Raw genomic sequence first — 17724 nt, 5'->3', positions numbered from 1 at the left:
TGAACTGGACTCGCTCTCCTAACCTCTCATTCGCTGAGATCTCAGAAGAGTAAGTATGTAAGTAAGTAATTTTTATTTGTATAGCGCTTTTCTAGACCACGGTCACAAAGCGCTTAAACAATCAAAACAATACTCAATAAAGTATATACTTTAAAGATCAAGATAAAACTGATAACACAACAGGAGTTCCAGAAAATCAAGGAATAGCCTGAACAAATAGAAACGTCTTAAGATGTTTCTTAAAGGAGTCACTAGACTCCATCAAGCGCAAAGAGAGAGGAAGATTGTTCCAAGAGGGAGAACTTTATCAAGTAAAAACTTCAAATAATCATAATGATGAGGGATTTACTGCATCTTGGAGAGGAAGACTTCAACATTTGAAACATTTGAGGGAGTCAGGGAGAGTTTCCCTTTAATGTGATATGTTTCAGGTAAGCCTTCGTATTTCATGAGAGTAGATGTAAATGAGTTGTTTAGAATCTGTGTGGAGAGCATTCTCTCAGGCTTTGGAAAGACTTGAGTCTCTTATGTATCTTTAGTATTCTTCCTATTTTTAAATCAGTGTTTACATAATAATGCACTGGATATTTTGCATTAAACCAGAGATTTGACAACGTATCAAATGTTGATTGCAATATGACAATGTGAGACCACTTTAAGCAAATGTAGGTGTTTAATTCTGTGTTTATAAAAGTTCAAAGGACAAATCTTCCCAGAGAAACGCCGGCAGATGGTCCTAACGCAACTTCCGCTATTCTGACCAATCGCGTTGGTGGACCATTGAGCGGTGGGCGGGGCTTCACACAGCGCAAACATGGCGGCGTCCTTAGACGATGATTTGGAACCGAACAACCAAGGCTACTACTGTCTGCTGAACGTCAGGAAAGAGGTAGGTGTCTATAAGTTCACACACTGTTGTGGTCCACACGTGAGGCGATTGTAGCTTCGACCATCTCTGCTGTTCGTCCGTGACATCGCTCGATGCTTCCTTCTTGAGCTGCATCCAGAGGTCCTGCTGAACATGTCTGAGCTCAGCAGCTACACATCTTTGTATCAAACTAAAGATGTGATCGGAAGTACATTTCCTAACTAGTGAGCCAGATCATTGGGAAAAAATTGGTAAACCTGCATTAGATGTGGATCCGTGATGTCATTGAACTGTGTCACGGTTTGCAGCAGCGAGGACAACAATATGAATATATATGTGTAATAAAAGTTCCTAATCTTATACGAACGTGTGCATTAGAAGCAAATGAAGACGTGAAATATTATCTGAAGTAGAATCGTGTATAAATAATGACAATAATAATGTCGAAACAAATATTGTTTTGTGTTCATATGTAATGTAAAGTAATAAGTTAAAAACATGGTCATAATGAGGGATTTACTACATCTTGGAAAGGAAGACTTCAACATTTTAAACATGCGAGTGAGTCAGGAGAGTTTGGTTTTCACTTTAGTAAGTAAGTAAGTAAGTAATGGTTCTTTCTAGAGCACCTTTCTAGACCAGGGTCCAAAAGCGCTTTAACAATCACAAACAGTTGCCTTTAAAGAGATGAAAGGGTAAATGTACCTGGTTGAAACAAAAGTCCTGAAACAAATAAGTTTATTTATTTAAAAAGACAATGTGAAGTTACTTATGGTTCCTCGCACACGGTTCAGGACCAGAGGAGAGAAATCTTTTCAGGCTGTTGCTCCTAAGCTTTGGAACGATCTTCCTCTCCCTCTGTGTTTGATAGAGTCTACTGACTCCTTTAAGAAACATCTTAAGGTGTTTCTATTTGTTCAGGATTTTCCTTGATTTTCTGGAACTCCTGTTGTGTTCTCAGTTTTATCTTGATCTTTAAAATATATACTTTATTGAATATTGTTTTGATTGTTTAAGCGCTTTGTGACCCTGGTCTAGAAAAGCGCTATACAAATAAGAATTACTTACTTACTTACTTACTTACATTTAAAAAAAATGGCTGCACCAGATTTAGCACAATGCTACTTTCCATCTGTAGTCCTCAACAAAGATGCAGTTTTCATAATACATCACATGCAAATAAAGCAAAAACACAATAATATACAAAAACACAGTACAATTGATAATGTCAATGATGGCCAAATACCCGGCTGGTACTATTAGTGCGAGCAGGACTGGTGGTCTAAAAGCCAGTCTTTGACAGCGCGTGAGAAGCGATGAAAATCTGCTTTGTTCCTTAGATTGTCTGGGAGTCACTGGGAGTGTCTGGGACACTATTTTTAGTCTTGTCCTTTTGTAGAGTGGCTCAACTAAAGTGGCAGATATTGTCTATAATCCACCCCATCTATTGATCATAAACTTGCTATGATTCCAGGCTACTCTCGAGGAGCTGAAGGCTTCTTACCGTAGACTGTGTATGCTATACCACCCTGATAAACACAGGGACCCTGAGCTGAAGGTGCAGGCAGAGCAGCTGTTCAACCAGGTGCACCGAGCCTATGAAGGTACGAGCTGAAGCGGAAGATTTGATTTGACGAAAATGAAACCTTTGTTTTCATTCAGTTCTCAGCGATGCTCATTCCAGAGCCATCTATGACATCTTCGGGAAGAAGGGATTGGAAGTGGAGGGCTGGGAGGTAGGTTTTTAATCTCCTTGTGTTGCCGATGTGTGTTTTATGAACGACATGTTTTGTGAATATCGTTTGATCTCCGTGAAGGTGGTGGAGAGGAAGAGAACACCAGCAGAGATTAGAGAAGAATACGAGCGTCTGCAAAGAGAGAGAGAAGAGAGGAGGCTGCAGGAGAGAACAAACCCTCAGGTTTTACAAATTGCATCACATTCAGTCATAATCAGAGATTGTAAAAAACTTGCATTGATGACTCAGGGAACCATCAGAGTGGGCGTAGATGCCACAGACCTCTTTGACCGCTACGATGAAGACTTTGAGGAAATCCCAGGCGGAGGATTCCCCCAAATCGAAATCAACAAGATGCACATTTCTCAGTCCATCCAGGTGAACCAGAGCAGCCAAGCAAAGGTGTTTTTGTTGTGGGGCTGAAACCTGCCTCTGTTCCTGCAGGCTCCTTTGACAAACCGAGACACAGCCATGCTCTCAGGCTCACTTTCCACACATAATGGCACTGGAGGAGGCAACATTAACATGGCCGTCCGCAGACACACCTCGGACAAAGGCTGGGGGGAGGTAAACAAATATAATTTATAATAATATCATTTTTTATTGGTGTCTGTTATTGTCAGTCACATCCTACATACTTCATCCTGGCCGGACCTTTTAAGAGCAAAACTCAATATTAATTTAGACTTTACAATGTATGGCGTTATCATTGTGATCAGGATTTCTGGCCACCTTGATGAAACTTATCCTGTCAGGATATTTTCAAACGTGGGTTCTAGTACTAATCTTATCAAGCACCTTCTTAGCCAAGAGTCAGTCAAAACACCAACAGCCTGTCGGTGTCGTCTCAGAAGGGCAGCGACGAAAGCTCCTTGGCACAGCACGGTGGTTGTTTGTAGAGCATGTTTTTAAGGAAAACAAATAGTGAATAATATAGTGATTACAATGTTGAGTATATCAGTTACAGTTTATTACTGAAAATGTTATTTTCTTTAAGCATTAAATTCATTTTTTAACAATTGAATTTAATGATTGCTAAATTGAAAAGTGTATTTGTTTGTATTGAACATTTTAATCCTATATTTAGTATGTTGAATTTGACAAATATATTGAATTTAAAGAATATTTCAAAATAAATTATTTATTCAAATTCTGATAAATGAAACTTTCTTTTAAAATGTTGGTGTTATAGTTTTAACACTTCTAATTCAATTTAAAAGGTTACAAATTAACCAACATTGTGTTTGAAATAGTACTTTTGAATAAAAATACCAAAATCGATTTGTAATTAATTTGAGTGAAATCATTCATTTTTCATTATTAAATAAAACAAATGTAATCTTTCACTATAGAAAGTTCATTTATTTAATAAATAACTGAATGTTAACAAAAACAGTGATGACACTACAGTATATACTATATATATACTACAGTATATAGTTCCCTTAAAGAACATAATTGTGTATCTTTTGAAGGAATTCAAATGAAAAACATAAAGTAAATGTTTTTTTTTATGCAATCATGACTTAATCTAATTATTCAACTCATTGTTTGGATCACTTTGGACAAGACTTGTCCTTCACTAGTAAAACATCAATCATTTGTTCGCAGGTGGAGTTGGGGGCCGGTGATGTACTGGGGCCACTTATCAGCTTAAAGTTTTTCCGTCGTCTCACTCCTCTGAGGTCAGTTTGAATCCCAACAGTGACCAAGTGACCATTAAAAACTAACAACGTGTAGGATGTTCATGAGCCGTGGGTGCAGTTTTCTTACAGCTCAGGGCGGTTTGCAGTTTTCTCCTCTTGGTTTGCGGCGAAATTGTTCGGTGATGACAGCGCGCCACCTTAGTGAGAACACCATGGGGTATCTTCAGTATCGTTGGGGGCCCAGCAGTTCCATTACCACCACCTTAGAGAGGGAAACCAAGAGCAGCAACTTCACCCTGGCACTGCAGGTACTGAAGAGAAAAATCCCTTTTGATGATCAAAAATGTTCTTTTTAAATGGTAAACGAAACATGGCCACATTTCAGCTGGGGATACGTCACTCGTACCTGATAACAAGCTATCAGTACAAGTTCCAGGATGAAGACCAGACCAAAATAAAAGGTTCTCTCAAGTGAGTGTTTCTAACTCTTGCCGTCTTTGTAATAACCTCTGCTAAGAAAGTTATCTCTGCATTTACATGTCAGTCTGCGCTGGAATGTGTAAAAGCGGATAAAAGTTCTGAATAAGGCCAACAATTTATGGAAGTTATCAGTGCCATCAGAATATTTTAATTGTTGAACTTTAACTTTTCAAATGTTGAACATTGAAAAGGTAACGCACTATTATGCCGACATTTTTATATCGAATTTAAAATTCAACAAACTAAAAAACATTAAATTTAGAATTTATTTTTTTATTTTTTGAATAATAATATCAAACTCCATGTGTGAAATGTTTTTTAAATTCAATTACTATAAAAGAAACTAATTCACGCCTAAAGAAATGATCTAACTCGATAACAATTCATTATTTAATATGTCGAGGAATCTATTTATTATTACAAAAGGAAAACATTTTTGTGTTACCTCAGGGTCAATGTGACCTGGAGGCCAGAAAACGTGTTTGAGGTATCCCTTTTGTTGTCTCTGGGGTCAAGGTGAAAGATCTCCCTGGCTTCCATAAATGCAGTGGTGGAGGTCGTTCATCTTGATCCAGAGACCCAACACAAGGGATACCATAAACACATTTGTTTTCGGGTCTCTAGGTCACCTCACCCCAGAGATAATACAAGAGTTAAAAGATCATTATTAAACATCCTTAAATCTTTATTGTAAAATTTAAGAAAAGATTAGCTTAATGTAATCTATCCGTCATCGACCGTGTCTATGTAGCATGTGAACTTTCTAGCATGAATGTAAGTAATATTTATAGAGCGCTTTTCCTGTTCTAGTAGAAGAACTCACATTTCTCCGATCCTTAAAAGTCTTCACTGGCGTCCAGTTTCCTTCAGGATCAACTTCAGTTTGTAGTTAATTAGATTTATCATTTATATTGCCATAATCAGCTTAAATCCATCAGTCATTAACCGTGTCTATGTACTGTTCATGCTAGCATAACGTTCATTTAGCACGTGAACTTGTTAGCATGAATGTGGCTAATCTGATGTAGCAATTATGTTGTTACGATTTGCCGAATCTTGCCGTGCGAGATATCATGCGTCCTCGTGCTCGTCTGAGTGTGTTCACCTCTATCTTCAGGACGGGCTGGTTCGGCACGGTGGTGGAATATGGAGCGGAGCGGAAGATCAGTCGACACAGTGTCCTGTCAGCTACTGTCAGCATCGGCGTCCCTCAGGGAGTCACTCTGAAGATCAAGTACTGACCAGTGTGTGAGTCTTTCTGCTGCGTCATTCCACCAGATAACCCTGTTTGTGTGTGTGTGCGTGTGTGTGTGCATGCGCGTGTGCGTGTGCGTGTGCGTGTGCGTGTGCGTGTGCGTGTGCGTGTGCGTGTGTGCGTGTGCGTGTGTGCGTGTGCGTGTGTGCGTGTGCGTGGCATGTCACGCAGGTTTGCTCGCGCCAGTCAGACATATCTGTTCCCGGTCCACCTGACCGATCACGTACTTCCAAGTGCCATCTTCTACGCCACGGTGGGGCCGCTGCTCATCTACTTCGCCGTCCACAGGCTGGTCATAATCCCCTACACGCGAGCACAGAAGCAACAGTCAGTATCTGCACAGTTTTTGAAACATTCCATCTTCTCTGACTAGTTGACATGCCGTTGATTCTCTCTCAGAGATCTGGAGCTGCAGAGGAAGAGCTCCGCCACAGACATCGCCAAGAAGAAGCAGGAGGCCGAGTCGGCTGTAAGTGTTTCGCTGTGTGTGACACGCCGTCGTGTTTGAGGTTGAGCGTCCCACCGTCTTACATCCTGGTCTGTCGTCTCCCTCCCTCGGCTGCGCTGCAGGTTCTGCTGATGCAAGAATCTGTGAGAAGAGTCATAGAAGCAGAGGAATCCAAGATGGGTGAGGAGAAGCTGTCGCGACGAAGAGCTAGGAACTCTCGTCTTTATGGTGTTCAAGTGTACAATGTTGCATTTGTTCATTACACTTAAACCAGCTACTACTTTTTCCTATTTTTAAAAAAAATATTTATTATTTATTATTATTTTCCTATTTATTAAGTACTTTTGTTACTTTTTCCAATGGTTGAATTTAAGTTTTTTTCTCATAGAAATGTTGTTTTCTTGGCATTAAATCATTTTTTTAAATAATAAAATTTAAATTGTACATTTTTTAATGTTTTGAAGAATACAATTTAATATTTCATCTAAAAGGATACAAATAAAAATGTAATTAAACCTTTCAATATAGAATATTTAATTTAATTACATATATATATAAAGAAATACTGATTCAAATAAACCAACATTTCAATTAAGAAATTCAATTTTTTACATTTAAATTCGATCAATGTTCAGTCTTCCATACACCTTTTGCTGTCCTATAATATCTATCACAAATGTAAATGTATATTACTATATTTATTCATGTATATTTATTCATATTTTGTAAATATAGCTTTAACAATACACTGAGAAGTAGTTACAACTATCGGTATATACAGTATAAACACAATATCTTTTTCTGATAAAGTCAAGAATAATTAAATTAATCACAATTATTGATTTATTATAGAAGTAATAATTTTTTCATATCATCAGCTTTTGTGTAATAACAATATTTGTATTTTATTGTAAATGAGTTGAAACTATTTGCTTTGGTTTGCCTTCAAATCAATAATATAGAGTATTTTTTTATTATATTATGTTTTTAGATGTTATATTTACGATAAATTAAATATTTTTTTGTAATCATTGTATAAAATGGCGAAATAGAAACCCCCAGAAAGCGTCAACATCGTGGTCCCTCTGTCCAGGACTGATCATCTTGAACGCCTGGTACGGGAAGTTCGTGTCCGACACCAGCCAGAAGCAGGAGAAAGCCCGAGTCATTGACGTCACCGTCCCACTCCAGTGCCTGGTCAAGGACTCTAAACTCATCCTCACCGAGGCGTCCAAGGTGTGAATCATCTGAAAAAAATAGTCTTCAAAAAAACATGCTGTGTGTTGTGCAGGCGGGCCTGCCGGGCTTCTATGACCCATGTGTGGGAGAAGACAAGAGCCTGAAGTTACTGTACCAGTTCAGAGGGGTGATGCACCAGGTCAACTCTGCAGACGCCGAAGCTCTACGGATACCTAAGCAATGTGAGTTCCTCTCCACGGAAACATGAAGTTCTTAAGGAGCCTTCGTTGTTCTCTGCTCCGCCAGCTCACAAGATCGAGGCCGAGTCCTAGCCCGAGACCTGCTCCGGAACCAACGAAGGTATCGACAGACTTCCTGTGGGGAGGTTTGGAAGGTTTCATTCCTCCACTGTGGTCATCCCTCCATCCTTCTCCTCCTTCTTTACTTGACCGCTCTGATCCTTGAAGAGTACATTCTACTGGAAACGCTCAAGAGAAGGTCAAAGAAATGCTGTAATAATTCAAATCCTCAGATAATATATGTTAAAATCGTGAAGGGAAACAAGGGAAACAACAGATTCCTCACCATGACCGACTTTCTTTTGAAATTCAAGTGAGTTTTGAACATCATCTCGTCACCAAACCTTTTTTTTTGTGACATTTTTCTTCACTCCGAGATGAATATCTTTTTGAATCGGATCGGAAGAGCTAGTCTGAGGTATCATGAATAATCACATTCAACACATAATCATCTTGTTAGTCTCATGAGTTTAACTCTCTGTAAACTTGGATTTAAAGAACAGAGACAAGGATTCATCGCCCCTGCATATCCCGAACCGACCAGCAGATGGCGGCAAAACAAAGCAGACGTTTATTTATATTATTAAAACACGTTAAAACATGATTGATGTTTCAATAGTTTTACATTTTAATATGAAAACGGTTGAGTGGGTTAGAATTTTGTTTTAATCTAGTCACAAATTTTTTGATTGCATGACTTCCTGCTGAATGTTTTATCACATTAAGCATTGTAAACCTGCAGGGGTCAGTACCTATGAAGAAGAAGAAAAAGATTGAGAAAAAAAAGTGAGGTTCAAGGATTGATCCCAGAGGAACATTACAGCGTCTTCCCATATGTGTGAATAATAATCTGATGCGGACCTGAGCTCATTTCGTCGGAGTATAACCGCATCATGCGTATGTTTTTAATGTTTCACATTTGTGTCAAGATGACCTGCCATTGATTGAAAGGAGACGCTGTTGTTGGTGTTTATTTAAAAACAAGCTGCTGCAGCTTCTTCCATCGATGCACGTCTGACTCGACCAGTGAGCAAGAAGCTCTACTGTGAAGCACCTTCTGCTCAGACATGAAGCACAAAAGTCGTTCTTCGTTTCCTCTTTTGAGGGTGTTTATGTAGCTGAATTATAAATCGTTTTATTTTTAATTTAAAGACACTAAGTATTGAGTTGAATACCAGATGTTTTTATCAGCTGTTATCCAGGATCAGGTTAAAGAAATAATAATATGCAATGGTTTTCTTATTCAAAGGTTGAATTTGTTTTTATTTAATAATTTTTATTAAATTGGATATTTACAGATGGGTTGTTCTTTTTTTAATAATTTAATAAAGAATGTGTACATTTCTAAAAAGAGTTTAATGTTTTTATTTCGATGTTTCAAAAAACGATGATTATTCTTTTTTTTTATTATTATTATTTTTAGCCTTTCAAATTCAATATAAACATGGCTGTTCCATTATGCCAAAATTGAACATTGAAAAAAAACAACTTCAACCTTTTAATAAAGAAGTGATTTAATTAAATGGTTCAAAAAAAGGATTTGGTGCTTAAAACACCATTTCAATCAAATAACATAATAATATTAACATTCCAGTTACACGCGACAGCTTGTGTGCTAACAATCATGTTTATCGCTAACTTGGTTTGCGATGGAAAGATTTTACGAACGACGAAATATTTAACTGGCTAGTTCTAAACATGCTAATGTTACACGTTAATCAAACCTCCTCAACTCATTGTGCATGACTGTTGTAGCGCCACCGTGTGGCCAGTTTGTACCCTCTCCCATCGAACCAGTCGTCTGTATGATGTTCATGAGGAGACGTCTCCTCTTATACCACAATAAACATGAAAAAGAAAGAATCATTTTTGCATTTTGTGACAAATTGTGGCGTTAAAGTAGTTCCAGAGGTGGCAATAAACCTCAAAATTAAGCAAATAAAGAAAACTGAAGGTTAAAACAAAGGCGACAGTTTGTTCTCGTAAAATCATGATCACTGTTTGACAGCTTGTCAAGTGAAATTACTTCAAAGTTGTTTTTTTAAATCATTGAATTCAATAATTTCTATACTGAGAAGTTTGATTTGTTTTGTTTTTTAATTGATTTTTTTATTGAATAGTTTCAAAATTAATTGATTTTTTCCACACAAAGTTTGATATTCTAATTATATATAACAAATATATAACAAATGCAGTATTTGTTTACTTTGTAGCCTTTTGAATTCCGTATTGTCTCATGGCACTGTTGTAGTATTTATTATGCTAACATTAATTATATATTAAAAAGGCTAGGAGTTAAAATATATACATTTAGAATGTTTTCTTTTTTAATTATCAAACTGTAAAATATATAAATATATATATAGATTAAACAATTTAAGAAGAAAAATGCCACCAATTGATAAAGATATTATTAAATTCAATTATGAATAATTGCTGTATTTGCTGTGGCTAATTGGAAAAAAACAATTTCCCGAAGGAGACCTCCTAAAGTTCTACCTAACCTAACCTATTCCCAAAAATTAAGTGGTTAAAAAAACCCATTTAAATTAAACAAATCAAAATACCAATATCTGAAACAAACTGATGGTAAATGAGGAAGTTGTTAATTCTCCGATAGTCAATCCGTGGAGGCGGGAGTTAAAATGTCAACTTTTTATTTACAATAGTTTCATAGAAACAGTTTGCACCACAGGACAGACGACGCTTTCTCGACGAGGGATCAAGATTACCATGAGCATGACGAAGAGGACGATAGAGGTTCTGCTGAAAGTCCACTTCAGTTCTGCCGAGTGATCAGTCGACAACTCAAGTCAACTCCAGATGTGAGCCAGAAACAACTCGGAACATGGATTTATTATTCTTTGTACAAACATTGTTGATTCCGTGATGTGAAAGAACCCGAGTATCTGACGTACGTCAACCCGCTGTATGGCTTTATTCGAACTGGAGTGAACACAGACCCAGCTGTCATTGGCACGCGAGTGACTACAAGAACTTAAATGACACAAACGTACGAGCGAGGAGACTGCAGTGAGAGGGTCCTCTGTACATGTACCTAGCTGGTACTGGTCGACCCGTTTCCATCACGGGCGACTGATCGACACCGAATACTGCAGCACACTGAATAGTGAACAAGTGTTAACTTTAGATTCTCTTGAGGCTGAACTGAATCACGAAAGCATCCTCTGAAGAGTTTGGCATTTTCAAAAAAGCACAAAAAAAACCTCTGTTCTAGGAAAACAAGATTCAACCTTTCCAAAAAGATACCAGAGTCAACCTTGAAAAAAATACAAAATAAACATTTACACCCTGGTGTCTTAAACTAAACTTAGAACTGTGAAATAAATTAGATTGGTGAGAAAAAAAAAGAAATCAAAAAGCTGGTGAACATCCTCAGTGTTTGGAAGACACGACGCAGATACAGTTCGTTTGGGTTGAATCACAAATCAGACGCAGCCTGTGGAAGTAGATCCGTGCCATTACATTAGTTCAATTTAACATTTCAGAGGCTGAAACATTTATTTTTTTCATTGAAACCATGTCTTAAGCATTGAAATAATTGAATTTAACAATTTCTATATTTTAAAGTCGAATTGATTGTAAAAAAGAAAAAAAGAAATTCTATCTAAACTAATTAATTTTCCATTTACACATAGTTTGATATTCCATTTCAAATCCAAAAATAAAATGTATGAATTCAATATTATTTAATTCGTAGCCCTTTAAATTAAATATAAAAATGTTAATATTAAAGTGCCACATTTTTTGTATTGAATGTAATTGGATACGAATAAAAAAATATATAACATTAATTTTTGAATTAGAATATCAAGCTCATTGTTAAAAATATGATTTTTTTTTTTTAAATATGAGTTTTTAAATTCAACTATTCAAACCAAAAAGAAAAAAATTTCAACCTATTTTTTTTTTTAAATAATTCAATGCTTAAAAAACAAAAAAAACATTTAGAATGTTAGACTCAATATCCAATAATATCATGGCACTGATGTACTTCCATGGCCGACGTATTTGTTCCGGTCGACCTCGCTGTAGCACCTCTGAGCGATGAGACGAAGGCTTGCTCCTCGACAGGTGTGATACAGGTGTGACACAGGAATGAAGTCCAGCTTTAACAGTGGAAACTGTTCATAAAAAAAACAAAAACATGCACGGCAGCTTTAATGTTTCCAGTGTTCATGAGAGTCCTTGAACTCCACAGACGTTCACTCAGTGATTGCATTACGCTCAGAGTCAGTAGAGCTCAGATGGACCCGCTAGGCTTCTGGTCCAGGATTGAAGAAACCCAGATGAATGACCGTGCATGGAGGAAAGAGACCTGAATAAGAGGAGGGATCAGTCCGGCAGGTAAAGGGACACGGTCAGAGTGGGGGGGTTTACTCCAGCAGGTGTTTACGAGGCCCGATGCGCGAGCGGTGTGAGCGCCGGGCGTCTGGGAGTCCGTGAGTGTCTTGGCAGCTTTGGCACATGTACGTCTCGGGCACGTGGCTCTTGCGGATCTTGGCGCAGGACAGGTGGATCCAGGTGTTGCACTTGTTGCACTCGATCATGGCCCGGCCGGCGAAAGGCTTCATGCAGAAACACGTCACCAGGTCCCACGAGTCGTCGTCTGCGGAGGAGCCAGAAGAAGAACTGTTGAGAACTCTCGTGACCCCTGACCCTGGACTGTTGAGCAGCACCAGCTAATGCTAATCAATGTGTAACACAGACTCAATGTATGGACTTTGTCACTTTTCGTGTTGCAATCAAACCTCGGTCACTAGATGGCAGCAGTTATTATTCCATTATATGCAGCTGAAGGAACAATGAAGACTGAGGACCAGAGAATACAGTCGACTCCAGCAGCTTTTATTAAAGCTGATGTTTGGACTTATTTTGGTTTCAAATAGGGCTGCAAGATATTAGAAATACGTGCAATATTCGATATTGGTGTCTTGAAGTGCGATATCAATATTAACACAATATTTTTTTCTTTCACCTTAGATATGTGAACAGGCAGATGAGACGTAAACGACAACGAGACATAGAAGTACAAATTGATAACTTTACAGAATGTGACACTGATAGGTCGAAATGCTTGATTTATACAATTGCTTTTATAAATTATCGCCAGTATCACAATTTTTTCAATATATGACCTCTTTGTTTCAAAACAAAAGAAAATGAAAATTGTGCAACACCAGAGTCAAGTACTTGACGATACTACAAATATGTCCTTCTTAGTATCACAATATATTGTATTATTGGTCCAAGACATAAATGAAATCTAAATCAAGTATATCGTGTTGGTCTTGAATCACTAGAAGAGTCTAGAAACAACTGTGTCCCAGGTGTGACAAAAGCGATCAAATACATTGGTATCATTTCGTCAGTTTAAAGTACAACGGAAAAACTCACCCGAGTCCACCATGATGTCCTCGTCCTCCTCCGATCCATCCTCATCTCTGAACACCACCTGCTTCCCCTGGCGGAACACGGTTCTATTGGCGGGAACGTCCTCCACTTTCTTCACCTCGTCCCAGGACTGCTGCTCGTAGCCAGGCTCCTCTTTGCAGGCGGTGGGCGTGTGCGGTCGCTGCGGGTGGAGGGGAATGCTGAACTCGTCCTCCGGCTCCTCTTTTACCTTGTGGCCGGCGAAGAAGGGCGAATGCTGCTGCGGGGCTGTGAAGTAGGCCTGCTGGCTGTCGTTTAGATCGCCTTTCTCCTTCATTCGCTTCTTCTTCTTCAGCTTTTCTGTTTTCCGACAGTCGTTGGGGTGAAAGATTGTGTGCTGCAGAGAAGACGAGAACTCCTGGAAACAAAGTCAAGCAACATTCAGTAAGAATGGACCAGAGGCTGGATGTCTATAACAGTCAGAAGCAACAATATTGATCATTATTAGACTTTATCACTATTAACTTAAAACACAAATGTCAACTCTCTTCCATTGATCACAGAAACCTATAAAATAACAACTATAAAACTTAAGTGTTAAATAAAATGAATAACTCGAAAACTAAAATGACTAAGTGCTGACAATACTGAATTCATCAAACCCTAAATTTAAACATTACTTTGATCATATAAAGTTTTTTTTTCCGCAATTTGCAGTTGTTAGAAAGTCCTTGTGTTTTCCTTTGTAAGTAATTTGATTTATTAAGTGTTAAAAGTTTAGTTTAAAAAAATATCCTACGAAACTGAAAGCACCATCTCAACTCAAAGTTATTAATACTGTAAAACAGCATTTGACACAAAGTTCTGTACAAGAACATGAAATATAGCACAAAATTAAGAATTACTTCAAACAAATGGGAGGAAAACATCCAAAATTAAAGAAGGTGTCACCTCTCTCTTGGCGTGAGTGAACAGCGTGGCACCAGGCAGTGGCCGTTTACGGCTTCTCTCCTGAGGGACTTTGGAGGGACGCTGTGCACCAGAAGGAGAGGGTCCTGGGGTCCAGCCGTCACTATCTGCCGTGCTGCCGGTACTGTTGGGGGGACTGGAACTACTGCGAAGGGGGGAGTCCTGAAGTAACACGAAGCATAGAGAAAAATTGAACGATCATAGCCACACATTTTTTTAAATGTGAATATAATGTAGGGATTAAGAAATCTAAAGAGCACAAACCTGTAACCATACAATCACAGGACTAGCAAGAATATATTGATGAAGCATGTTTTCAAAAGAACATAACCAACAGTATTGCTTTGTTTACTTCCTAGATTTAATGTTAGATAATTGTCAGTGCGAGTGTGACTGTGAGGCCTTCATCGTCTTTAGATGTTGTTTTCATGTTTAATGTATACACTTTATTATCAATTATTATTGACTTGCTCGGCGACTTTTAGTTTGAGAAGCAACAAAGATTTCCTGCTTATTTACATTAATCGAATACTTCAATCACGTTATCTGGTCTTTACAATATCCTACAATGATTTAATTAGTAATACAATACTATTAATAAGGGTAATACAAAATCAAACATTATAAGAGGGGTGGGGGGGCCTGATAAGAACAAAATGTCCACAAACCGCACTAAACTACAAAAAGAGCAAAAGGGTGAAAACACTTAAATTTCATCCCACAGCAGTCTCGTGGAAAAATGTTGTGGAAAACCTCTTTACTTACTTCTTCTGGGTATGGGATGTAGCCGGCATATGCCAGGACAAATGTGCAAAACTTGTTAAAATCCTCAACTGTCCTCCTCCTTCGGAAAGATGGACTGAACCCCTGAAACACAAGCAATGGCAATATTGGGTTAGCAATTATGCCACAGCAAAAGGGGATCGTACATACAATTGTATTAACAAAAAAACCTTTTAAAACAGTGTCACCAATAAATGAGAATTCCTACGTGTGCACCAGTTTATCTTTCCATTCAATGGAAATGTATATTGTTGTAAAACTGTACTGGATAACTCATCTGAGGTGAAAAATAAAGACTTGAAATAAAGAAAGGTAAAGAATACTCCAATAAAGAGTAATAACAATAAATAGAAGTAGGTTTACAGGAGCAGCACTGACAAATAAAAGCAGAAATCAACAACAACTTAAGCAGGAGACATTTTCTGTTGAAGGTATAAAGGGAAATTTCGGAAAAAGTAGCAAAAACAATTAGACGTTCATGTTGTGGACTGTTGTTCCTTTTCATTCTGTACAACATACAAAACCAGAAGCTGTGTATACAAGGTAAATTAAAGTATATGTATGAAAAACTCAGTAAACTGATAGAGACTAGATTGATAACACTCCTCCCAACACAAAATCCTGCACAATTCAAAAGCAGTGCAGGATTTATTCAACCATTCATTCGAATAACAACATAACTCAAACGTAAATGGTCGATATTAAGTTAAAAAAAAAGTTCTGACAGAACAATTATTGAGGGAATTGAAAGTCATTTTGAATTAATGTGTATTTATTGGAAGTCCTCGGTAAATATGGTCTCACACCGAATCAACTGCACAAATCAATCTTTTGAAAACACAGTAGTTTTCAACTATGGCTGCTGTGCGTCCATATGGAAAGAGAAGTGTTATTATTAGACGTCATTCAAAAGCTACAACTTGCGAAACGACAACAAAACAGTGATGCAAAAAAGCTGAAGCACTCAACAGGCTGTATTACAAGTTAGACCGGGTTTTAAAGACGTAAAGCCTTTTTGTAAAAGCAATGTTTAAATTCACAGCAACCCCCACAGATCGACACGCAGTTAGCCACCTCAGCTAACCCAGGACAGTCAATAAGTAACTGATGCTAAGATGCTACTAGCAAAAGCTCAAGTCGAAGAAGTCACGAAACAAATAAAATACGACACTTCACGGGTCGTAACGAGAAATGACATTGATGTCGATCCGTGGTTTGACGAGTTTTTTCTGTTTCCATCGACGGTATCACAGCGACAAGAGGCACAAACGTGCAGCCGAGTTAGGAAACATTGCTGTTAGCATGTTCACCGACGGTGATGGAATGTTAGCTTAGTCACATCGGCTAACGATGTGTCAACGGAAGGCTAATGCTATCATGCTAACTCATCAACACAACCATGTCAAGCGACTCAAGCGAGTCACGTTAAACAAGTTAATAACACACTTGGAAACATCATGTGATGGAAACTCTTCTCACCTCAGACTGGAACGCGTGAGATGTCGATGGGTTTATGTCCCCCATGATGCGACCACCGGGCGGTTGTCTTGTCCCTGATAGACGGAGGTGTCTTCGGTCCAACTGCCCGGCGAGTCCTCAGCTCGACCCAGTGAGTGTTGGGGGAGCGTTGAGTGTCAGCAGCTGCCCTTCTGTCCTCTTCTGTCCTCTTCTTCACCACCTTCTGCAGCTGCTCGCAGGACTCTCTGGTCCACCAGCGCCCTCACCCCCCGAGAGAAGATCCTCAAGACGAACCTCAAGGAAAAAAAAAAAGTTTTAAGAGCAAATAAATGTTGTAAGTAACGATAATAATGTAGGTATGTTATGACAAAATAGCCATACTCGTTATTTAATTGTAGGTTACATTATATGGAAATTATTTAAAGATATAATAAAATACTCAAAAACATTTAATATTTTGTTTACTATTTTTTATTTATTATAATCCTTAATCAGAGTAATAAGTAAATTAGTACTTGAAATATGTTGTAAGTAACTATGATAATAAGTGTAATAATGATATCACATAAAAAAAACAACCATAATTGAATTGTTTGTTACGTATGGTGACATATAGATATTATTTAAAGATAATAATTATAAATTATAAAATATCAATGCAAAAACATCTACATTTAATATTTAGTTTCCTATTTTTTAATGTATTATAATCCTTAATCAGAGTAATAAGCAAATGAGTATTTGAAATAATAATAGGTTGTAAGTAACGATTATAAGAATTGTAATAATGCTATCACATAAAAAAACAACCCATTATTTAATTGTATAATATTTCATAATATATGGATATTAGTCAAAGATAATCATTATAAATAATAAAATATAAAACTGTTAAAGCGCCTGCTTTGGTGCTTGGTTCTGTTTTTCTATTGCTTATTTTGTCCGTTATCTTATTTCAATATTTTATTAGGTACAGACACCACAAAAAATATATCATATGTTGATAGATAGAGATTCATTAATCTCTCTGGAGATCTCCTTTGGGAAATTGGGTGAATTGGAGATTCTGGGAATTGAACCCAGGGCCTCATGCATGCTAAGCATTCGCTCTACTGAGCTACATCCTCTTGTGTTTGGTGTGTTTACAACAAGTTTGGGATTCTGGTTTTAAGTGTATGTCTGTTTCCTAGATTGGTATAAATGTAAATC

At 37.7% G+C, this 17724-nt stretch overlaps 2 protein-coding genes across 2 annotated transcripts; one reads left to right on the top strand and one right to left on the bottom strand.

The window, feature by feature from the left end:
- The first annotated feature begins 798 nt into the window (after positions 1-798).
- Positions 799-9749, top strand: dnajc11b (DnaJ (Hsp40) homolog, subfamily C, member 11b). Its single transcript, XM_087801606.1, has 16 exons — positions 799-889; positions 2343-2472; positions 2531-2604; positions 2686-2787; positions 2854-2982; positions 3049-3171; positions 4216-4289; positions 4369-4558; positions 4636-4721; positions 5848-5964; positions 6157-6312; positions 6385-6454; positions 6556-6613; positions 7527-7669; positions 7725-7854; positions 7919-9749. The coding sequence occupies exons 1-16, from the start codon at positions 815-817 to the stop codon at positions 7942-7944; spliced, it is 1683 nt and encodes a 560-aa protein (XP_087657732.1). The 5' UTR covers positions 799-814; the 3' UTR covers positions 7945-9749.
- Positions 9750-10551: 802 nt separating this feature from the next.
- Positions 10552-16770, bottom strand: phf13 (PHD finger protein 13). The gene is made up of 5 exons (XM_087801618.1): positions 16537-16770; positions 15040-15141; positions 14257-14436; positions 13330-13723; positions 10552-12541 (listed from the first exon to the last, which is right to left on the bottom strand). The coding sequence occupies exons 1-5, from the start codon at positions 16579-16581 to the stop codon at positions 12309-12311; spliced, it is 954 nt and encodes a 317-aa protein (XP_087657744.1). The 5' UTR covers positions 16582-16770; the 3' UTR covers positions 10552-12308.
- Positions 16771-17724: the final 954 nt, after the last annotated feature.

Source organism: Callionymus lyra, chromosome 10 (assembly GCF_982586985.1).
Source record: "Callionymus lyra chromosome 10, fCalLyr1.hap1.1, whole genome shotgun sequence".
Taxonomy (NCBI): Eukaryota; Metazoa; Chordata; class Actinopteri; order Syngnathiformes; family Callionymidae; genus Callionymus; species Callionymus lyra.
This window is presented reverse-complemented; position numbering and strand designations above follow the sequence as displayed.